This window comes from Neodiprion lecontei, chromosome 5 (assembly GCF_021901455.1).
Source record: "Neodiprion lecontei isolate iyNeoLeco1 chromosome 5, iyNeoLeco1.1, whole genome shotgun sequence".
NCBI lineage: Eukaryota > Metazoa > Arthropoda > Insecta > Hymenoptera > Diprionidae > Neodiprion > Neodiprion lecontei.
In genome coordinates this window covers 21,633,670-21,652,667 of record NC_060264.1, presented here as the reverse complement: position 1 = coordinate 21,652,667, position 18,998 = coordinate 21,633,670, and the positions used below count along the sequence as shown (strand labels likewise).

The following is an 18,998-nucleotide window of genomic DNA, read 5'->3' as shown; positions in this document are numbered from 1 at the left end:
GAACATTAATAATGCGCAAAGCATAATTTTATTAATATGCATAAAAAGATTCTTAATTGTGAAACAAAGATTATCATACTTAATCACAGCCACGGGTTTGAAGTGTGATACTTTGAAAAATGGCAAACGTTGAACGCAGCTCGTGTTAGATAAGAAGAAGATTGCACAGCCACAGTCCTCATTACTTTTCTGTTACCCGCGACTGGGAGGCGGGGACCAATATTGACGTTACGTAACACTTCATTGAAGACGCGGAATTGACCGACAGTCATGGGTTAATTTGGACAACGCTTCGGTGGCATTGGGAATAGTTGTAGGTCCTCAAATTATTGAGCAATGCTATCCAGCTTGTGTGTTGGAAACTAAGCAGCCGGTGACCGTTAGAATAGGCAAGAAAGTTTTTAGGTTTACGTATAATTCTCGTCTTTCAACGTTACTTGAATGCGACGTCGTAGCATTGCTCTTGAACCTCATAGGGATCAGCAGCCATAATCGAATGTAGTGTTGATCACATGATGAGTGAGGGGCGGCGGGGACTACGGAAATTGGGTGATGCAATATGTGGACAACTCCTAAACTTGATAAGCAATGAGAGTGCCTGTAATAAATAGTTGACTGTTCATGCTATGGCTGAACAGAAATGGACGATTTATTCACTGGCAGCGGTGATGACTTCGTTTGATGGCTCCCGGACTCTAATGTTCGGTTGACTGTTATAGTTACGTTCGGAAATCGCCGCAAGTTCATCTGCCACTGTTGTTCCGGTTTGTTGAAGCATTTGCGAAAAGTAACCATTTCGATCTTTCAGCAGCAAATGTGGATGATCGTACTCCTGAGTCACAAATGAAAAGAATCAAGTGGTCTGTATTTTGCTTATTTAGTAGTTTGCGAAGCTGTCTTAAAAATTTACGCACAAGGATTCGGCCTTCTCCCATAACCAAAACTCGGTCACTGTTCATTACCGTGTTCAACCGATGCGCTATTGTCACAACTGTGCATTCTGCAAATCTTCGACTTATGGTGTTCTGAATCAATTTGTCAGTGCTAGAAGATGACGAGATCACGTGTTAGCTTACTGGAATTCGTTGCGATTGGCAAATGAGTTATGCTCAGAGGTGATTATCAATACCGCAGAAGAATTAGCGAAGGAATTTATCATCGTAGGAACAATAAGGACTGACGAATTTCTGAAGCATGGAATTTGACAAGATTGACACTTACATAGGATCAATGTTAGCAGTGACTTCGTCAAGCACGAGTAGCTTATTTTCCTTAAGGATGGCTCTGGCCAGGCAGATTAATTGACGTTGGCCAACGCTGAAGTTAGCTCCACCTTCGGCAACTGGAATGTCCAAGGATGAAATCATATTTTCAAGTTCCACTTCACGGAGGCTGTGCCAAAGCTCGGTGTCTGAGTAATGTCCAAAGGGGTCCAAGTTATAGCGGAGAGTTTCCGAGAATAAAATAGGCTCCTGAGGGATTATCGAGATGCCGCGACGTAGCTCGTGCAGCCCCACTGACCTCGTGTTAATCCCATCTATTATTATTTCACCGTCCGTAACTCCGTCATGTAATCGAAACAATGCTGAAACTAGCGACGATTTACCAGCACCTGTTCTTCCCACTATGCCAACCTTCCAACCAGGTTTTATATCCACGTTCAGGTCCTACGGTTGTACAACCATAAGAAATGGGGATTGAGAAGGTGATGATGACAAGGCACTTCGCGCTGATATTGCGAGCATAATAATTGATTAAAAATATTGTGGCAATTAGCAAAGTGCATGTGATTCTGAAAGATAATTGAATTGTGAATTAATTAGAGAGATACAAAGTGTATACGTTAATGATTTGTTTGTCCGTGGTAAGTTTTTTTTATCAATCTAAAGATATTGAACCTGAGAAAAAGGGGAAAATACATGTGTCGGAAATGATGAATTCTATAGATAACGTAATGACAGGTTTGAACCAAGCGATTACATTCAGTGTACCTTTAAGACAGGTGGTTCATTATCGGCATATCTCATGGTAACGTTCTTAAAGATCAAACCACCATCGGAAGGCCAAGTGGGTGACGGAGGCTGCTCAGTCGTGAACGGTCCCTCCTTAGGCAAGTTTGTATATTGTAATACTCTTTCGACCGATGTCATCTGCGAGATTACTTCAGCAGTCTGCCACATACCATATTGAACCACTCCAGACATGGCCAGAGATTGAGATATAGCAAGTCCCACAGATCCTCCGAGAAAGTTTCCTAGAAACTATAGTCATTGAGCTCTCTCTGTCTGACTAAGTTTTTTCTCGAATGAATGTCGAGTGTGAATAAAATCTAAAGAATACCAACCGTCGTCCATGAGGATGAATGAAAAGCAAACGCAAGCAATCAAAATCACTGAACAAATATCGAGGGTCAGCCCAAAAACAGAGGCCCCTGCAATAGTAAGGTACGAGGCCCTGGTGTGTTCGTCTTGAAGACGATCAAATTCTTTTCGCAACATTGATTCTACTGCGGTGCCTCGGCTTCGTATTGTCGTTAGCCCATCCAAAGTAGAAGTGACGTGTGAAAACATGGGACTCTTTGCTGGAAATTTTTGAATTTTCTCCAGAAAAGCTGCACGGAAGTCTTGCCGATACATATTTCGTAAGTTTTGGAAAATTCACGGATATGACGATTGTTTATTTTCATTAACACCCCTTCTTTGAATCAAACTGAACGACCGTCCAATCCATAAATCCGTCAAAACTTATAATATAGTCACGGTTGATCATGAGAAAAAATCAATGAGTACATATTTCAGATACACTACACGATCTGTTGGCAGTACGGGCACTCGAAATTGGTGCATCTACCCTCACAGTACATGCTTTCAATTATTATAAAAACTTAATATCAAGAGCTCACCGATCCCCTCGAGTCGTTTGATGTCCTGCGCCGTTTTAAGGTAGTAGAACCGAATCACGTAGAAGATTCCATTGATGATAACTATGGGGATGATCATCCACGGGTTAACCACAGCCACTATCGTAAACATTCCTATCATCATAGTCAAAATTTGAAGTGCTTCCAGCATGGTGTTGGGCAGCAGTTCATCCATCGCACCCATGTCCTTGGAGAATCTATTGAGAATCCTTCCTAGAGAAAAATTTTCAACCGCGGTATAACTGTCAGTAGAGTGAGTACTATATTGGAAAGCGTTTACAAAATTATCAAGTCAGTCGAATATCGATATCAAAGGATGATGAATTTCTTTCAGAAGTCCATGGATTGTCAGACATTTCTAAGTGGAATCAAATATCACCAGCTACATTTTAGTACCGATACGATTGGCATACCAGATGGATTAGTATTGAAGAACCGCATAGTAGTTACAAGAATGTTGGCGAACATGGAATTGTGTAGATTGCAGCTGGCATTGACGCACATCTTCATGAAGAGCAAGTGGCGTAGTGTAACAAGGATAATACAGCTGACAATACATCCGGCGTAGATATAAATTGCCACGTCTTGATGCAGCAGTCCGAATTCATCAATCCACTGCGAATGGGATGTCGAGTACAGCAGTAGCTGATTATCGTCAATATTCATGTGACTGCTTGTATTGGAAGTATTGAATCTTTTAGATTGTAGCGTGAATCTGATAGCTTCTTGGTTACTCCAGTACGATACCCAGTAATCGATCCCGGTTGTCGCCACTTGACCGATCACAAAAATTGTCGCGATAAAAATCAACGAGCAGATATTACCACCCGCCAGGAAATAGCTCCAGTATACTTGACTCGACATATTTCCTGTCGTTACCTCTTCTTCTGGGATATCTCTGGAGTTTTCAACGGTTTTGAACTCTTCCGCCAGCTGATCATTGCTATTCGTAGCTGTAGGCGTCACCTGAAAAAACCCAGCTCATACTTCTCATTCGTGTACATATATACTTCGGGTAAGAGATGACCTATGTTACCCTACAACTACTAAAATGGCCACGAAGGTATTGTGGCGTCGACTTAAAGAACGTAAACTTAAAGTACACAATTTTATACAGATAATTATGCATTCCGTGTCCACCTGGATATTTTTTTTAATTCTTCCTAATTCGTCGAGTTCTTTGGACTGCTCAGAAGTTAACAACTGGGATTGCGATTGGACCAGATTTTCGTATGTCCCTTGGCACTTCACCATGCCCTAGAATGAAGAATTGCTTTAGGTATTAGATTTCCACAACTGAAGTCCAGCGTGCAATGAATATCAGTTTCTTGATAAAGCGTGGTAGTTTACCCGATCGAGAACTATAACAGTGTCAGCTTGCTGAAGATATTGTACTTGATGAGTAACGAGTATTCGAGTCTTTTGATCCAGGAAGCCCTTAATGCATTTTTCGAACAAGTGACGAGCCACGCCAGTGTCTACAGCACTGAGAGGATCATCCAGGAGGTAGACATCGGCATCTCTGTAAATAGCTCTAGCCAAATTGATACGGGCTCTCTGGCCCCCGGACAAAGACGCTCCTTTTTCTCCCACACAGCTCAAATCACCTTGGGGAAACTGTTCGAAGTCTTCGACCAGAGCGCAAACTCGTGTCACCTAGGCACATTGCTCAGAATTTATACGTACAATTTACAGGGAGCATTTTACAAGAAACATGATTCACGTACCTCTTGGTATCGACTTTCGTCATACGGCTGGCCGAATAGTATGTTCTCGCGTATGGAGGCAAGGAAAACCCAAGGGTTTTGGCCAGCATATGAAATACGAATATCGTGACTATTTTTAGTAGTCCTGATACCATTTTCAATACAGTAGAACGACACGCTTCCAGCTCCCAGTTTCAACTCTCCTAATATCAGGTGAAGCAGAGATGATTTTCCCGAACCAATCGAACCCACGAGAGCACAGAGTGACTGATTTTTTAAATCCAGCGATATGTGACACAAAGTCGGTGGTATCTGACTATCAATCCAGTTTGCCCCAACGTTGATCATTTGGATTCCAATTCCATTATCGGTTTGATGACCCGATGTCGTGGGTTCTTCCACAGTCTGCACCCCGCAGACCGATGGGATATCGACTGTTTCTAGTGATTTACTTTCGTCCAAAAGTAGAAAGTCCTGTTAAAATAAATTTATGAGTTACTGAAGAATTGTGAAGATGAATTGGAAGGCTGAAGAACATACAGTGTGGAACCAACCGTTATTCTCTCCAGAGATACAGCAGTTTCACCAGCCATGAGTATTGCCTTGGGTAAGCATATAGCACACGTGAATTGTAGTACATTGAATAGCGTTGATAATACGAATGTAATATTTGCAGTAAGCGAGTTCCCATTAAGAACGAATACAATCAGTGTTAAGAAAAGAGTGGTTTTTTCCGTGAAGACCGTAATACTCAGATATATTCCCCTGAGGTACGACGTATACCCGACCAGTTTCATCTCCACCGCTCGAACTTTCGATACTATCAGCTCAAATGGTTTTTCCCACGCGTACATCTTGACAACCTGCCAATTAAAAATATCGTATTAGAGCTGATTTGACTGCTTCATAATTTGGCAACTACAAATTCTAATCGATCTGTCCCATAAAATTATTCTCAAGGTTCCTGTTGTGGAAAAGAGGAGGAACTAACGTCGTACCTGTATTCCAGAAATCAGTTCACTCATCAGTTGTACCCGGTAATCCGTCTTCGCCGCAATCTTCGACCGTAACTTCCTGCTGACGGTACTCAAGTACCCTTGAAGAGGAATGGTCTGTAACATCATGACGACGATTCCTACTAACGAAGTTGGACCGACGATTTGCCACATCACATATCCAATCAATACGACCTGCAATTGTGTAAAAACTGTAAACATAGTCTGAACTAAGCTGCATTCTGACTAGTTGTTACCTGGAATGGCGAGATCCAGACGAAGTGAAAATATGCCGGTAACGAATCGAAACGTGCGACATCATTACTCATCAAATTAGCTATTAAGCCCGCCGCATTGTTCGTCGCATTCTGATCTAACCGTAGAACCTAGAATAAGTTAAACCATTAAAATGGATAGTACTTACATTCACTAGTTACCCGTTTCAGCGTACTACCTTTCTGTATATTAACGAGCAGCATGCAACCCTTGCGCGCATTCCGGTCTGCCGATTCCGAAAATCGGTGTGATGAGTTACGAAGACAACACTGAGAGTGACAACAACCAGATAAACAGAATAGAGGAGAGCATCGTTTTGTGTTATCTGATCTTCTGCCTGATTGAAGTAGTCGATTAGCCAACCCTGGAGTATCGGTTGTAGAACACGCAGTACCATCAGTTGTGCGAAGAGGAGCAGTCCTTGCACCAAATATGGTGCCCAAAGAATCCGAATCAACGTCCACATCAAACTTGGTCTTGACCTTGGATGATTCCTCTGATTTCTCACCAGACTCCAATTTCGGTTTGCATTCATCAACTCCTTTTTCCACTCTCTAGGTGAAACAAACACATACCATATTAGGAACGGTTCATCATACTCTTATATCATACTTCATCCTAAGTTTCGTTTACTTTTGCGCCGTATCTTCAGGAAATTTCGAGTAGGGACATTCATCAATATAATGCTGTAAAAATTTCATCATTGAATGTTCCTTTTGTACGAGTTTTCCATCTGGTTGCAACTGATGAAAAGACCATCTATATACTAGCAATTAGTTGTCTATCAAGAGCCAACTGCAGACATAGATTCAGGTGAATTCACAAACTGACATCATCTATCTTTACAAGTACAGCTGTATGCATTACAAAGACATTCTTCCAATGATAGTCAATAGCCGCGTAGCTTGTGGTGAGTCCAATTTCATTGTACTTGATCATTTATACACATCCATTCAACCAGCAGTCTTATTATTTTCCTGCATTTCTTGCTATTGTGCTAATAAAACTCCTGTTTATCTTCATCGCGTTATCATCGTGTCTACAACTATTTTTTATCTACCTAACGACAAGAGGTATGTTTGGCTCCAAATTTATATGTTTCTCCTTTCGGTCTGCAAATTTTCTCACTAATAGCTTGAAGACAATCGGTCTTTAATTTATTTAAATCGGACTAAATATACAATAATTTATAGTAATTTCGAAACATGTACGTCTGGGTGAGTTCTTCTAACGTGAATTTGAAACATCTACTTAAGTTTCTATCAGTTACATGGAATGAAATAATTATAAAGCTTTACGTCGAATCAACGAAAAGATATTTGTTCACTGAATTATTTGGATTTAGCATGGCTCACTTTTCAAGTCGATCGCCGAGGCTCTCGGATGCGTCAGATTTCAAGGGGTCGTACAAATCTTCTAACTTCAAATTACGCCTCGCTCCCTCTCGAAAAATCGGAAATGTCCACCTGTGATTGTTGTTGACGTTATTTGTTTCCGTAAAATGTAATATTTTTTTCTGTGTTTCAGATATGGCTTGAATTGAATGCGTACTGGTACAATGATTGGGAAGCTTACCCGAAAAACAACAAGCTGAATATATTCGATCTTTCCTCGAGATTCTTCCGGTCGCGTGTCTCGTTATTTGCATGCATTTTTCTGATTTATCCTCTTGACGTAATCATTTGTTGAAAACTGTGCTGCTTAGAATCGTGAGCATCTGGCCGACCACTCAAAAACAGGGAGAATACAGAGTTGTGGGAAAAAATAAACTACAGTACTTGGAAGACATTGATCATAGGAGGACGATAAAGGAAGGTCCATAGGGAAAGTTGGCAGATGTTTTGGAAATGGCTAAGAGAAGATCGAAGCCTAACGTGAGATACGCGACTAAGTCACAGAATTATTCTCACTGTCACTCCTGCCCCGAGACTGATAACAAAACTCTCAAGATAAACATCCCTTCCCTGAACTCAGAGTGTTAGTGCACAGCTTTGTACTAACGGTTTTATGTACTTGCAGCTATTTCGTGAGAAGAAAAACAGCGCAGCTTACTTATACCGGTCACCACCGGTTGTTGTGCAGGCACATAGTAGCGTATAGTTTGATCTCATTTCTCTAGTGTCGGTGGTAGTTCCAAGTTATATATACAAATAGCTAAATATAAGCGTAGACTGTAGACTGTAGACTAAGACGGCGTAGCCGCTTAGAAGCATGGATAGGCTTCAGAGGCACCCAGGCGTACACAAGAATACTTGGAGTTTAAATTTTGAGTGTGAGACAGAGAAAGAATTACGAGAGATGTTCTTATGATGAAGACAGAATTTGTACTTGACCCGGACACAAAAAACGCGAGGGTGGGCTCAACTCCGAAGGCTGGCAGTACAAGACAAACAACCTACGACCCAAGACGATTACGAAGACGAGTAAAAGACGATCAATTGACGACCACATCGAAATGATTGTAACTGAATTTCCAATAAGATCCGTGTAATTGTACGTTTTGTTTAATATTTACGCGTGGGATCTATGAAAAGATTAAATTCAAAGACTTAGATCCGCCATAATTTAAAACAATAAAAATTAAATACGAAACAATTCATCAACACCAACACCTTTACACAACTCTCAAACACACTCTTTTTGCTATTTTTCAATTCGCTCTGAAACTCAAATATATTCAACTCTTCGATGCGTCAAGTACTCTTAATCAGACTCACACTCTGACCTGCGTGTATTTATTCCATTCTCTTCCTCTCATTTTTTCTCTCTGTTTGATTATTACGTTATTTTTGGAATAATTTACTTGACTCTATTCGCAATGTTGAGTCATTACTGTTATTACTCAGTTTTAAAAGCGAGCGTTACACGCACGTACTTGAGTCGGAGCGTGCAGCCACAGATCTATTTTGAATGATAATCCTTCTAAGACTAATCTTAGGAATCTTTGATTCTTAAAATCTCACTAGGAAATTACTATTTCTGCAGAAGGTAGCGCTCTGCAAATTATAAACTTTAATCATAATATCGGGAAGATCACTGACCATTACTGACGCAGTTGTCAATAGTGTTATAACCCACAAACTTAATCGTCGGTGCGGTTGCGATTGCAGCCCCATTGTTACTATTATCATTGTAAAAATATTCAAACTCATTGCTGCAGGAAATACTATGGCATTAAACAGAATATTGTTAATTGTTACTGCAGGTTTTGTTTGTTGTTTAATTTGGATGTAAATGTTTATTATTACTATTGAATGTACACGATACATCGATCTGAAGAGATCCTATCCGACTGTGTGATAAATACTATCTATATATCTATTTATTTTTCGTCTTTGGTGAGGCCTTTAGTCCCCAAACTCACACATGCATTTTTAAATTTAGCCAAATCCTAAAAGCCCACTGCGAAAATCCTTAATCATTTCTGTGACTTTGTACCTGGATTAAACCGGAATTTGGTAAGCGTTTCAAAAAAGTAAGATAAGACTCTTCAAATCTAATAGGAAGTAACTAAGACAGGTTTATAATTTCTTTTTTGCCTCATGATCGTAGACTGTATTATTTTTACGTACGAACATAGTATCTGGGTTCTGGTCACAGTAATAGAGTTCAAGTAAAGTATGGTTACTGTTTTGGCTTTTCTAAACGCTAACGTCAAGGAAATATCATTCGTAACCCAGACGCAGGTAAGAATTATTGGCCGAGCAGTGTTATTTGAAAAGTAAAGGTTGAAGTGATCAGGTAGATGGCAAACACCGTGCCAATGTCGTAATAACAAGGTGAAATTTGATATAAGATTCCCCACTTTTGCCTCGTGCGGATAATTCAAAATAAAAAATGACCAACGTTTAATTGAAATACTGATTTTCTTCAAAGTTGTACGAATGCTTTACAATTCGGAAACAAACACGTCGTCATTTTATCGCCCCTATTATTATTGCGTATCCAGTGGTTGATGAACTTCGAGAATGAAATCCGATGTCTTCCGGCAGTCACAGCTCAGTTGATAGCTATCTTCAGAAATTTTGGCAAGCTTGTGTGCTATCGCTTTCCCAGTTTGTTGGAGCATTTGCGAAAAGTGACTATTCGGATCTTTCAACAGCAAATATGGATGATCGAATTCCTGCATAGGAAATGAAGAGGATTAATTGTATAATACTTTACGTATTTTGATGCTTAATAAACTGATTTGAAAATTAACGCACCAGGATTCGGCCTTCTCCCATAACCAACACTCGGTCACTGTCCATTATCGTATTCAATCGATGCGCTATCGTCAAAACCGTACAGGTTGCGAATCTTTGTCTTATGGCGTTTTGAATCAAATTGTCGGTGCTAGAAGACAATGAAATTATACATTGAGCTTATTAAAATTTGTGAAGTCTCGCAGACGAGTTACGCTTAGGGTTGAGCATCATTAACCGGCAAAATTGGAAGAGGGTTTCACAACCAAATTAATAATAAGGATTGATTCAGAGGGGTATCCCAATGTATTTTGTTTTTTTTTATGTTTAATAAAAATCGGTTTTAAAAAATTTATTCAATTCTCTGAGGTGTTAAGAATATACGTGCCAAATTTCAACCCGAAATTCGCAAAATTTACTTATTGTTAGATTAGCTAATGAACACCGCAAGTGCTTCATATCCCTGTGAACTCTATTCAAAAATTATAACGTGTATTTTTCAAAACAGCTTGCTTGCAACTGGTGGGCACGATATTTAAAAAACCAGAGAACCGATCGACTTCAGATTTTAACAGCATATTATCGTTCGATGAACGGAAGAAGCCACACGTTATATATTTTTCTATACAAAGAAAAAATTCAATCAATTTCATTGCAAAATCGATCGTTTGAGTTTGACAAGTGACCATTTTGTCAAAGAAAAAAAAAAAAAAAATGTCTGGTTTTTCAAACGATAGTTAGACGTGATCGAAACAGAATTTCGTTTGGTTTTTTCATTCAGACTACCAAAAGAAAAGAAAAACTGCACACCAACGGTCGCGGAACTTTGGTCGGCCTCACGGATAAGGAGGGTCAGCAGGTGGAATTTTTCATAAAAATGATTGATAATTTTTGTTAACACCTTAAAAACCAATAAATGTAAGCTGAAAATTTGAAAGTAATTGATTCTACAGTTTCATTTTTATTAAATCCCCAAAAAACTCATATTTTAGTGGAAAGTAATTGGACACCCTCTTTAATTTTTTGTATTTAACGAATTTACGAGGATTTACACTAACCTACGATCAATATTTGCAGTGGCTTCGTCAAGCACGAGTAGCTGATTGTTCTTGAGGATGGCTCTGGCCAGGCAGATTAACTGGCGTTGTCCAACGCTGAAGTTGGCTCCACCTCCGTCAACTGGAATGTCCAGGGATGAAACCACATTTCCAAGTTCCACTGCACGGATGCTGTGCCAAAGCTCGGTGTTTGAGTATTGTTCAAAGGGGTCCAAGTTGTAGCGGAGAGTTGCCGAGAACAAAATTGGCTCCTGAGGGATTATCGAGATTCGTGGACGTAACTCTTGCAGCCCTACTGATTTCGTGTCAATCCCATCTAATTCTATTATACCATCCAATCCCTCCCCGGTTAAACGAAATAGCGCCGATACCAGGGAAGATTTACCAGCTCCAGTTCTTCCCACAATGCCAACTTTCCACCCAGGATTTATTTTGATGTTGATATCCTATGAGTGTATAAGAGAGGAATGAAAATTAGAAGAATGAGCAAAAATTCTAGCTTTGTGGATATCACAGTTTCGGACGTGTTGGATATTTTTATTCAGTACACAAAAAGTGGCTGAAAAGAAAACTACAGTTTTCAGTGAATCAACATGAGATCGACAGATCCTTTGAGTAACATAGTGGCAGTGGGCACAAGTCTGAACCAGACAAAACCTTCAAAGCTGGTGGTTTATTCTCGGCATATTTCATGCTGACGTTTTTAAAGATCAATCGACCATCAGAAGGCCAATTGTCCGGAAGAGGTTTTCCAGTAGTAAACGGATCCTCCTTGGGTAATTTTGTGTACTGTAAGACTCTTTCGACCGAAGTCATTAGCGAGATCGCTTCGGCAATCTGTCGTATTCCGTATTGGACCGTCCCAGTCATGACTAGAGATTGAGAAATAGCGAGTCCCACAGATCCTCCAAGAAAAGTTTCTATAACAATAGTCATTAAGTTCCGTTTTCTAGTTTATCTCCAACGTTACTGAGTACAAGCGCATGTATAGAACCTGGAGAACACTAACCATTGTCCATGAGGATGAACGAAAAGCATACACAAGCAGTAAAAGTGCCCAAACAAGTATCAAGTATCAGTCCCAATACGGCGGTTCCCGCAACAGTGAGATACCAGGTCCCAGTATGTTTGTCCTGCAGACGATCGAATTCTTTCCGCAGTAGTGATTGCTCTAAATGACCTCTGCTCCGTATTGTCGGTAGCCCATCCAGAGTTGAATTGACGTGTGAAAACACGGGGCTCTTCGCTGGAATTTCAAATTAGCAGCTTCGTAATAAATATGCGTATAATGCATTGGTACGTATTTCAAATACGTATATATCACATGATTTGTTCATATTAAAGCTTCACAAATCGGTTATTCTACCCTAGCAGCTTTTACTTCAAACTACTGACGGTACACAGTACTAAGTCTTACCAATTCCTTCGAACCGTTTCAGGTCTTGCGCTGTTCGAATATAGAATAGCCCGATTATGTAAATGATTCCACAAATTACAACTATAGGAATGGTCATCCACGGATTGACTAGGGCCACCATCGTAAAAGATCCGATCATCCCGAACAAAATTTGAAGTGATTCCAACATGGTCTTGGGCAGCAGTTCATCCATTGTGCCAATGTCCTTTGAGAACCTATTAAGTATCCTTCCTGAAGAAAAATTGTGCAGAAAGAGAAGAGTCATGAAAATAGCCAGTAGGCAAACTGCAGTCTTGACAAAAAAAAAACAAAAAACTTTGAATGGCACTTCAGTAACATCGGCGTACGAATTAAACTTTGACGGCATGGGATTAATTTGTTTGACATACCAGATGGATTAGTATTGAAGAATCTCATGGTGGCCTGCAAGAGGTTGGCGAACATTTCACTGTGTATATTGTGACTGGCATTAATACACATTCTTAAAAAAAGCATGTTACGCAGTGTAACGAAAATAATGCAGCTGATGACAAACCCTGCGTAAATATATATACTCGGAATCACATTTAGTAGCCCGAATTCGTCAAACCACTGCGATTGGGATGAAGAGTCAATCTCGTGCTGAAGGCCTACGGTACCGTTACGATACTGCGTATCGTTTGCACTGGATTTGTAGGACTGTAACTTAGTTCTGACGGCCTCTTGGTTGGTCCAGTATGATACCCAGTAATCGGTCACGCTTATTGCCAGTTGCCCGATTATGAAAATTGTCGTGATGAAAATCAGCGAGGACAGATTACCGCCGGCCGAAAAATACTTCCAGATTAATTGGCGCGACACAACACCCCTCTCCACCTTTTCCTCGGTGACATCCCTAGAATCTTGAATTCTTTCACAGTTTTTCGTCATCCTATCACCGCCGTTCATACCTGCAGGTGTTGCCTGAGAACACATTCAATCCTTTTTATTAATTTCGCTGAGCAGAAAGGTGCATACTATGAGTCTGCAGTCAGTCAAATAGTCATGCAAGTCTTTTGGATATTTGTTGTCTGTACCTATTTCAACATGGTCACAAGTTAATTACTCCACACTTACATCAATTTGATGTCAATACCTTATTGGACTCTGTGTCAACTTCGTCACATTCTTCGACTTCCTTGTCTTCATCAGATTTCTCCAACTTTTGGCAAGCTAATAAGTGAATACTAGAATGGACCAGCTCTTCGTATGATCCCTGGTACTTTACTGCTCCCTGAAGTGAAAAGTTGCTTGAGGAAATAAATTACCGTAACGGAAATTTCAAGTACTATGAATCTTAGTTTCCCGATAAAGAAATGAAATAGCTTACGTGATCGAGAACTATAACACTGTCAGCCTGCCGGAGATATTGCAGTTGATGAGTAACGAGTATTCGAGTTTTTCCCTTTAGGAAGCTGATGATACATTCTTCGAACAATTGACGACCTACACGAGTATCAACAGCACTGAGTGGATCATCGAGCAAGTAGACATCGGCATCTCTGTAAATAGCTCTGGCCAAATTGATGCGGGCTCTCTGGCCTCCGGACAGAGACGCGCCTCTTTCCCCGATAAAGCTGGAGTCACCATTAGGCCATTGTTCAAAGTCTTTGACCAGCGCACAAACTCGTGTCACCTAGAGACACATTGTCCAGAATGTATGAAAGTGTAAGAGTGTTCAACGAGAGATGTGATTAAGTTGTAGTACCTCGTGGTATCGAATTTTGTCGTACGGCTGGCCGAACAGAATATTCTCACGTATGGAGGCAGAGAAAAGCCAAGGATCTTGGCTAGCATAAGAAATACGAATATCGCCACTGTCTTTGTTAGTCTTGATACCGTTTACACTTGTGTAAAACGCGAAGCTTCCACCTCCCACTTTCAACTCTCCTAATATGAGGTGAAGCAGAGATGATTTCCCGGAGCCAACTGACCCCACAAGAACAGAGAGCGACTGACTTGTCACATCTATCGACACGTTACTCAAAGTAGGTGGCAGGTGGCCGTAAACCCAGTTGGTAGCGGCGTTAACCATCTCGATTCCAATTCCTTTTTCGAGCCACTCATTTTTTATCCTTTCCATACACTTTCTGCCATGTTTTGATTCTAATTTCACTTTTTCAGGGATTTTGATTTCATTCAAGAGTAAAAAATCCTGCAAAACGAAGTTGCTTGCTGATGATAAGTCGTGAGGATAAATTTAATAATTCGTCACAAATGAAGAACGCGTATTGCTGAACATACCGTTATTCTCTCTAGAGATACAGCAGTTTCGCGAGCCATGACTATTGCTTGAGGTAAGAAAGTTGCGCTCGTTAATTGAAGCGCGGTGAAAAGTGTAAATATTACGAAAGTACTATTTGCAGTAAGGGTGTTCCCAGCCAGAACAAATGTGATCAGCGTTGCGAAAAGAGTGATTTCCTCCAACAATATCGTAAAACTGAGACGTATTCCTGTAAGGTACGTGGTATTGCCAATCAGTTTCATCTCTAAAGCTCGAGTTTTCGATACCATGAACTCAAATGGTTTTTCCCAAGCATACATTTTGACTACCTGTGAATACAAAATCATGAAACATACATACACCGAGCAATAAGAAAAGAATATTCTAGAACAGTAAATTTGCCAAGCGTTACTGTATAAATTGTATCACAGAACAAGTTCAACGCGGTCGGAACAGCTGAACATGTTGCTGCACATATCGTGGTCCCAAATGAGCGTGGTAAGTGAGAGTTTAGTAGCCGATGGGGGTGGGATACAGAAATGCGACAGACCAAAAAATCGGCGGGGCAAAATTCCGAGAGTCAAATTAAAAAGAGAAATTTTTTCTTGAGAATGGGCAAAAATATGAAGTGCAAAATTGAATTGCAAAATTACCGAACAGTCAAAAAGTTGACTTTTCAAATGCCAGACGCGTACTTTTTTGGAAAATTTACGGATCCGAATTTGTCAATAACGACTGACCAAAGACTCGAAACGGCGAAATCCAGAAACCCACTAAAACATATTACTCAAAATATCGAAAGACTGCAACATGTCAGAAACGCATTTATTCTTTCCAACGTCACCGGTTGCACCTGATAGATAGCGTTACGCTTGTGAAGGGAGATGAGGGCGCATACGTGAATTGGAACACAATTCAATGTAATACTGTTTTGAATAAATTGAATTGAAAGTACGGGAAAAAAGATGTATTGTTTGAATGTAATTGAAAATAACCTAATAGCCTATTCCTTTGCGCTCTTTTTTCTTTGATGACACAGACAATTGTGTAATGCAATGAGATAATCTTGATAAAACTAGCATCGAGTTGACGAATTACACAAATTCCTAATTTTCAGGAGATTCGGTATTTCGTTCTTTCGGGATTCTGGTCCATCTGTATTTTGCAGCTCGAAATTTTGCTCGTTCTGAACTTTGATTTTTGACAGATAATTTTTTTGGTTTCTTGGCTGTTCGAAGCATTCGGAACTTTTATGTTTCCACATCCTCATATTTTGTGCTTTGTTCATTCGGGATGCAGACTATTCTGAAAATCCTTTTTTGGACAAAAGAGCGTTCGGTTAAATGAACTTTCGGGAAAATAGTTGTTCTACTGGATGATTTATGGGAAATCCCAATTTCGGTACACTGAACATTGGTCATTTTAAAATCGCATGTCGAAAATTTCGGGTTTTCGATCAGTCAACTTTTTGGTCTTTTAAGATTTTGACCCCTAACCGCCGAAGGTTTCTATCACCATGCAGTATTTAGCATCTCTGACGTACCTATCATCGATAACAGTTTGTTGCATGTGCCTCGATTTCAGACTTCAACGGATTCAAACAGTACCTGTATTCCGGAAATCAGTTCGCTCATGAATTGCACTCGCTTATCAGTCCTCGCCGCAATTGCTGATCTCAGTTTCGCACTGATGTTGCTAAGGTACCATTGAAAAGGTATTGCATGCATTAGCAGGATGCCGATGCCTGCCAACGAAGCCACACCAACTGACTGCCACATCACGTATCCGATCAATAACACCTGTAATATAAACGAAAGCCGTACAGATGCAGGCTAAAAAGGATGTGATTCAGGAGTTGCTACCTGGAACGGCATGAGCCAAATGTATTGAGAATAGAACAGAAGGTCATCGAGCCGGGCTACGTCGTTACTCATCAAATTGGTGACTTGTCCCGCAATCGCGTTGTTCATCGCAGTCTGATCCAGCTGTAGGATCTAGAACAACTGATACCTTAGTAAAGTCTATTATTAATTATAATATAAATATAAATAAAGTATTAATCCGCTAATCGATACAATGGTAATACCTTTCTGTATAACAACGAGCAGCACGCAACCCTGGCACACATCCCAATCTGTCTAGTACGCAGATTGTTGTGACGACCGGTGAAAATAATACCATAAGTTACAACGACAAGGTAGCCAGCGTAGAGAAGAGCTTCATTTCTTGTCATCTGTTTTTCCTTATCATTAAAGTAATTTATTATCCATCCCTGGAATATTGGTTGTAGAATACGCAGCACCACCACATTTACGAAAATGAGCAGTCCTTGTATCGCGTATGGGGCCCACAGAACCCGAATCAACGCCCACGTCAAGCTCGGTCTCGGCTTCGGTTGCTTTTTCCCATTTTTGATCAGAAGGAATTGTCGTTCTGCTTTTATCAACTCCTTTTTCCACTCACTAAGCGAAATAAGTACGTTTGACGTTGGAAATAGATATTTATCGTATCCTGGTATACTCGTACTTTACCTAATATTTGATACACCATTTTGTCATATAAAAAAAAAAAAATAAATAAAAAAACGAGTAAGATGGTAATGGACATATCCTGTCATTAATTTATCTGCAGTTCGTTTTATTTCTTTTCCTTATTCCAATGAATACAACTTGCACATACTCAAATTTTCCAACGATGACACACTTCACAATTGTTTGCTTTTCTCGATGGTATTAAGTTCAAACGTTTACCAATCGCTAGATACGAATGTACCATATGAAAAAAGCTGCTACAATTGCCGCGAAAGTATTACGCGAATGTGCAAAGTCAAGTATTAAATGAAAACAAATTTGGAGGCATCAATTTTCTAAACAGAAATGTGTGCGTGATAAACTGTTTAGAAATTTTTTACGGCTTACCTTTCCAGACGATCCCCGAGCCTCTCGGATTCATCGGACTTCAAAGGGTCGTATAGATCTTGTAATGTCAAATTATGCTTCGCTCCCTTCCAAAAAATCGGCAACGTCCATCTGCAATTATTACCGGCATAATAATTTTTGGTACAATTCAATTCGTTTTTAAACCAAGTTTACCAATAGATGATGCGGCTTACCCAAAAATCAACCGGCTGAATATGTTCGATCTTTCCTCAAGATTCTTTCGATCACGTCGCTCTTCGGTACTCTCCATGTTTCGATTGATTTATTCGATTTCCTTTTGCTCATTCAAAAACGAAATTCAACGAGTCGATATTTTTGATGGTCTCTATCCCCACTGACGAATCGTTCTCACTTGAGCTTCAGCAAGTGTACATTAACGTTCCAGATATTTAACTTAATACTAGAACGTAAGTCTAGCGATCGCTGGCTCTCCGTCTACTACTGACCGATCATTCTTATTTAAACTTCCGTTGCAGAACTGAAAATAAAATTATCAACACGATTCCCCTTCCCCAATATTCAACTGTGCTTATATTATTGCTACACAGCTGCTGGCTTACTGTACGTGTTGATATTGTAAGTCATACACCGAAAGGTCTGTGTAGCGAATTCGATTATTCAGAATGAATTATCAATCGTAATAACATAGATACCAAAAACTGTACTATACTTTATACTTTTATTTATACTTATAAGAAATGGTTAATGATTCCGGGCAATAACAAGGATAAACTAATTGTTCCTAGTCATATTACAGAATATTGCGCACGAATGATAAGCTGCTTTTGAATGTAGGTAGTCATATTGTGGGAGACTATCGGGATGTTCTTTAGCATTTCGTTCAATGCCCAACAGCCTTTTACTCGTGATATTCTTCATCAACTTTGTTTTATAGACAAGTTACGGATGAATTTTTTGCAAGTGAATATAAGAATATTGCTTCGCCTGAAACGTGGCTAAAACCATGGCATCAATCGTTGATGTGTGCTAAAGCCTTCTCAAATAGTATTTATTCAAGTGGCGTATATTTTTCAAAGAAAAAAGGTGTATAATTCTGTATGTACACACACGGTAGTATTATGGATATCTTGCTTCGTAAAAACGTTTGGCCATCCGAAGTCCCATTTGTCCAAAATATGTCCTGGATATCTTTTTTGAATTCTTGGGTCTACTTGGTCAGAAAAGATTTCTGTGCAAGCTGATTCTTAGACAATTCAAATTTTCCACCTCTCCCCTCCCCCTTGCCCCTAAAAATAATGCG

The 18,998-nt window shown here is 39.9% G+C and overlaps 2 protein-coding genes across 5 annotated transcripts; both read right to left on the bottom strand.

Annotated features, from left to right (window-relative positions):
- Positions 1–324: 324 nt before the first annotated feature.
- Positions 325–8,394, bottom strand: LOC107226003 (ATP-binding cassette subfamily C member 4-like). 3 transcript variants are annotated; one of them, XM_046742129.1, is made up of 16 exons: positions 7,473–8,394; positions 7,253–7,363; positions 6,076–6,451; positions 5,879–6,007; positions 5,625–5,816; positions 5,181–5,489; positions 4,648–5,100; positions 4,271–4,576; positions 4,061–4,177; positions 3,334–3,886; positions 2,903–3,133; positions 2,345–2,581; positions 1,992–2,254; positions 1,222–1,667; positions 915–1,044; positions 325–832 (listed from the first exon to the last, which is right to left on the bottom strand). In XM_046742129.1, the coding sequence occupies exons 1-16, from the start codon at positions 7,547–7,549 to the stop codon at positions 650–652; spliced, it is 4,113 nt and encodes a 1,370-aa protein (XP_046598085.1). In that variant the 5' UTR covers positions 7,550–8,394; the 3' UTR covers positions 325–649. The 3 variants fall into 3 exon arrangements, with proteins under 3 accessions (XP_046598085.1, XP_046598087.1, XP_046598086.1); XM_046742131.1 differs by lacking the exon at positions 2,345–2,581; XM_046742130.1 differs by lacking the exons at positions 7,253–7,363; positions 7,473–8,394 and adding an exon at positions 6,531–6,584.
- Positions 8,395–9,744: 1,350 nt separating this feature from the next.
- On the bottom strand, positions 9,745–18,996 carry LOC107226000 (ATP-binding cassette subfamily C member 4). Of its 2 annotated transcripts, XM_015666661.2 has the most exons (17): positions 18,806–18,996; positions 17,911–18,215; positions 17,717–17,827; positions 16,885–17,260; positions 16,661–16,792; positions 16,406–16,597; positions 14,819–15,127; positions 14,283–14,729; positions 13,905–14,210; positions 13,671–13,808; positions 12,946–13,498; positions 12,557–12,787; positions 12,149–12,385; positions 11,797–12,059; positions 11,140–11,585; positions 10,103–10,232; positions 9,745–10,020 (listed from the first exon to the last, which is right to left on the bottom strand). In XM_015666661.2, exons 2-17 carry the CDS (start codon positions 17,985–17,987, stop codon positions 9,832–9,834), a joined length of 4,137 nt encoding a protein of 1,378 aa, XP_015522147.2. In that variant the 5' UTR covers positions 17,988–18,215; positions 18,806–18,996; the 3' UTR covers positions 9,745–9,831. The 2 variants fall into 2 exon arrangements, with proteins under 2 accessions (XP_015522147.2, XP_046598084.1); XM_046742128.1 differs by lacking the exons at positions 17,717–17,827; positions 17,911–18,215; positions 18,806–18,996 and having other exon boundaries at positions 16,661–16,801; positions 16,885–17,005.
- Positions 18,997–18,998: the final 2 nt, after the last annotated feature.

Coding starts and splice junctions, on each gene's coding strand:
- LOC107226000 (XM_015666661.2), bottom strand. CDS start 17,987: ATGGAGAGTACCGAAGAGCGACGTGATCGAAAGAATCTTGAGGAAAGA. Junction 17,261..17,716: donor CTCGGGGATCGTCTGGAAAG/GTAAGCCGTAAA, acceptor TATTTCGCTTAG/TGAGTGGAAAAAGGAGTTGA. Junction 12,060..12,148: donor GTTCATCCTCATGGACAATG/GTTAGTGTTCTC, acceptor CTATTGTTATAG/AAACTTTTCTTGGAGGATCT.
- LOC107226003 (XM_046742129.1), bottom strand. CDS start 7,549: ATGCATGCAAATAACGAGACACGCGACCGGAAGAATCTCGAGGAAAGA. Junction 6,452..7,252: donor CTCGGCGATCGACTTGAAAA/GTGAGCCATGCT, acceptor TGTTTCACCTAG/AGAGTGGAAAAAGGAGTTGA. Junction 5,490..5,624: donor AACTGATTTCTGGAATACAG/GTACGACGTTAG, acceptor TTTAATTGGCAG/GTTGTCAAGATGTACGCGTG.